The sequence below is a fragment of the Triticum urartu genome, chromosome 7A (genome assembly GCF_056163025.1).
Source record: "Triticum urartu cultivar PI428250 chromosome 7A, HENAU_Tu73, whole genome shotgun sequence".
Lineage (NCBI taxonomy): Eukaryota > Viridiplantae > Streptophyta > Magnoliopsida > Poales > Poaceae > Triticum > Triticum urartu.
Genome location: NC_141879.1, coordinates 330,187,024 through 330,191,457, shown reverse-complemented (window position 1 = coordinate 330,191,457; position 4,434 = coordinate 330,187,024). Strand labels below are relative to the sequence as shown.

Sequence of the window (4,434 nt, the reverse complement as noted above, 5' to 3'; positions counted from 1 at the left end):
AGGAAAGGGTGATTAAACCACCCATATTCTCAAACACAAAGGGGAGGAAGAGTAAGACGCAAGCAGTGAAAGCAGCAAAAGCAACAGCCAAAAAGCCGCCACGCCCCATCAGGCGCGTGGAATTCGGCCCGGACGGAAAACCTCTCGGGATAAGGGCATGCGGATTCTGCAACGTCATGAGCAACCATAATTACCGCACATGCCCACTCCGCACAGATGCCACTGTCAACAAGCAAACGCTGCACAACCAGATTGGAGCTCCCAGGTTTCTACCAATGGAGACGACACATGTAACCGCTACACTTGCCGCAAGTGTGGGGGAACTGACGGACATAATGCCCGCATGTGCAAAGTGGGCAAGGAGGTCAGTGTCGCTGAACAGAAACAGGGCAAAGTACAGAGTTCCAAAAAATCAAAAGAAGAGGATGAAGAAGAAGAGTTTGACGAGAATGACGACCAATCAGACGAAGACAATGAAGATGACAGTGTTGGGGACGAGGAAACTGAAACTGGCGATGAAGCTGCCAAGGCTCAACCAGGAAAGGGCGCCGGCAAGGGACAACATTCGTGGCCAGTTAGGAGGAGCTCAAGACTGAAGAATTCATAGTGGTTATGCTGCTGCGTCAATTGAAAAAAATAAGCTTGTACTCTCAGTTGCCTTGGTACATAATGAGTAACATATCAGAAACACTGTCGTTACCAAAAACTTATTTAGCTTTACCATCGATTTCTCGATCAGTGCTATAGTTAAGATATAATTTGTGATTCGTGCCCGCTGGACAAGTGACATTATTATGTAAACCATTTGATAATCCTTTTGAATGCAGTCACAAATACATTTCAAAAAACTTATCTGGATTATATGTAACGCCAACACTACTGTCGACGAGTAACTCAGCAAAAATATGTTAAGAAAAAATTAAACTCTTATAGTACATCAGTACTGATAATTCTCACTCATCAATACGAAGGCATAGTAACCAAACACACCCGTGAACACCTCAAAAAACATCGTTTGAAAAAAAACAAGATATGTAAAAACAAGCTATGTCTGATTCTGCTAGTCCTAGTTCAGAAAGACCATCAGTACATAAAAATAATTACCTCAAGCAAAATGCAAAATATAATACATCTGCACTGATGAAAATCTAATTTATCTGTAAAAAATACTTTTAGATATTATCTTGATATAAACAAATCCTTTCAAAAAAATTGTTTTAAAAAACATTAGCATGACACACATAGTCTGACTGGTATTTGATAAGTTCAATTACACTTCAATCACCAGCCCAAGTACCCACAACAGAGGAGTACAAAACCTCCATCATCACCACCCCTGAGACGTGCAAGTGGGATAGGCAGCTGATAAGTACAGCTTGACAAGACTACTTAGTGCGTCATTAAAAACCCTTTGTCTTGGACGGTTAGTTCTTCCAGACCACCGCCTACGCCACCCACTGGGCGGTTGCCACAAGGGACTGCAAACGGGGACCCCCACGACCACTACACCCACGCCCCCGACGAACCGTCTCCCACACATCCCCCGTCAACGCACTGCAAAATACCCCATTCTCTTCCATCGCTGCCTCATTCCCAAAAACCACCAGTGCCCCTTCCATCTCCACTGCAGACAAACCACAAACTTCTCTCTCCCAAGCCCACAGACGCCGGAGGAGGGCGATGGCGGAGGAATAGTCCACCAAGCGTCATCATGGCGAGACGTCGAACAAGACCAGCAACCTTGTCGACGTTCACGTCCCCGGCGAGAAGCGCGAGTACACCACAACACTCACAGGGGTTGAGCTCCACGACAAGGAGACGCTGGAGACCGTTTGCACCAGTGAACCAGACAAGGTCGACGAGATGATCTCCAGGCTCTGGAGGAAGGCTGGCGGCAAGCTACGTAAGATCATCGGCGTTGGTGTGCACTACACTAGCGAAGATGAACCTCCCCAGATGGCAGCAGTCATGCAGTTGTGTGTCGATGAGCTCTGCTTGGTGTACCACATTGCAGCGGCCACAAAATGGTGACCCACCCTACTCATTTGCCCTGTTTGGTTCATCTGTTTTATTAGTACTGTATCCTAAAAATTTCATCAGACTTGTTTCCCAACTAGATGTACTAGTGTGGTTTGTGAAAAGTGGATGCACTACTGCATTTTCTCATGTAGATACACTATAAATGTATTTTTGAACCTCATGCATTGGATTACTATTTGGAAAATCTTGCGGAAGATTAATTTCTGAAGTTGATCGACTAGTGTAGTTTTTGAACTCGATCCAATAGCGTAGTTTATGTACTCGATGTACTAAAAAGATGTTTCTGAACTTGATGTGGTGAAGTATTTTCCGAATTTGATCTAATATTATTTTCATAAGCAAAAAAACTAAGGACTTGGTGAAGCACTAGTTATGTGTTATCCTATTCAACAAAAGTAAACTAAATTAGTACTAAAGCAGCACATACAACATTGACTGAAACTATGTATAATCCAAAAACAAAAATAACATGATGTACTTGTATTTAATTTCAGAACTTTATTTACTAGTTTCTAAAGTACATTTATCCATTAATTATGCTATATAAGCATCTACTTCATGGATTCATCGCTTGTAAAACAAAAAAATGAATAATTCAAACATCAAAGTAATGCTAATTTTCAAAATGTCTCTCCCCTTGTAGGCCCAAGCGCCTGAACGAGATGCTGCAGCATGAGAGGTTGTTCACATTTGCCGGTTTCAGCATTGAAAGCGACAAAGAAAAGCTGAAGATGTCTGGTTTGGAGATCAACCCCAACAGGTTCATCGACATTTAGCGCCTCTAGAGAGTTCCATACACCGAAAAAGAGTATGACTCCTTGACTGATGTTGCAGCCAGCGTCATCCACCCATTCTACAAAGGCATGAAGAAGAACATCGACACGCAGGAAGACCAAAAATTGTGGGGGACCAGCCCGCTGCCGGACAAGCTCATCGAGTACGCAGGACTAGATGCGTACGCCGTGTACAAGTCATGGAACATGATTGACTACATCACAGATGGTTGGGAATTTGCAAAAGAGCGGGAGGCTGACAACTACGACGACCGCCCCTTTCACCCCTTTTAGGGATGAAGATACATCAGAGCCTGCCTTCGTTTTCCTTCCGCTTGTGCTTGCCTTTTATATTGTTGTTTCAAATTAGTATTTTGCTCTTGTTGGGTTGAACTAGTATGATTATGTTGTGCTTGTCATGGTTGAACAAGTTTATTTATGTCATCAAGTACAATGTTTTGCTTATCCCATTATATAGGTTTGGTAGCTTCGTATGTTGTTAATCCATCATTTCAAATTCAAAGTAGCTCCTGAATGGAACTTTGTGGCTGCTCTAAATTACTAGTTATGAAGCAATTAATCACACAACATTGTTCCATGTGTAGTTTCGATTCAGTATTGTATAGAAAACATAACGTTGTAAACAATCAGCACAATTTGAGTTGCTTAACAACGCTTCAAAAGTTGAAGCAGAAATTCTTAGTACTTCATGTAGTGATCTCATTCATATGTAGCTGCTAGAAAATTGACAAGTACTACAAACAGAAAAAGTTAAGAAGCATCAGCACACACTTATGTTGGTCACTTGCAGATTAACAATGACAGTACTAGTACACTTGATCGGACAATACATACTTACTACAATAAAAAGTACAAATAAGCATCAATCCTTAACACCCCCAAAAAATGTCAGACTAAGAACATAAGTGCTACTATGAATGGACCATCAGTACAACTTAGTCTACACGCAAGTACCATAGTACTGAAAATGACACCAGAAGACCCTTGAGAACAATCACAAAAACAAACACAAAAAAGAAGGCAAAAAATTCAAATGAAAAAGATTACACTTACACAAAACTCACAAGAACTAGAACAAAAAGAATCAGTCCAAGTTACTGGTGGAGTCAAGTACTAGATTCAAACAAACAAAAAAATTGACCGCCCACGGACCGGCGCAGGCCCTGACGATGCTAGATACTTGAACTCAAGCCCTTGGACGAATACCTAGTAATCCGCACAATGCAGGGCCTGCCGTCGAGGGCCCACAGGTCATGAGAGAGAGCGAGTGCCATGTATAAGAGCTCAGGTAAGTATTCAGAGGAGTTCGACCGGTGAGCCTCGGCTGCGCTTATAAACAGGTCTAGAGCCCCCTCGACTAGCGAGGTGGGACTAAACCCAGAGCGCACGCGCACGCCGTGCTGCACAGCCGCACGGACGAGCTATCTGGGCTAGAAAATAGCCCAATAGCCTCCATCGTCTACAAACACCCCACCAATAAGCCCAGTTAAACAAACCAGAGGGCAGGGTAAAGAAATATAAACTACAAGAAAAATGTTCGAAACTGAAAATATATAAATTCAAATACTAGTTCGCAGGCAATAACTTTAAATATGAAAAA

At 42.5% G+C, this 4,434-nt stretch overlaps 1 protein-coding gene across 1 annotated transcript; it reads left to right on the top strand.

Moving 5' to 3' along the window:
• Window positions 1–1,863: 1,863 nt before the first annotated feature.
• On the top strand, window positions 1,864–3,107 carry LOC147959511 (uncharacterized). The gene is made up of 3 exons (XM_087532695.1): window positions 1,864–2,027; window positions 2,684–2,778; window positions 2,875–3,107. The coding sequence occupies exons 1-3, from the start codon at window positions 1,864–1,866 to the stop codon at window positions 3,105–3,107; spliced, it is 492 nt and encodes a 163-aa protein (XP_087388821.1).
• Window positions 3,108–4,434: the final 1,327 nt, after the last annotated feature.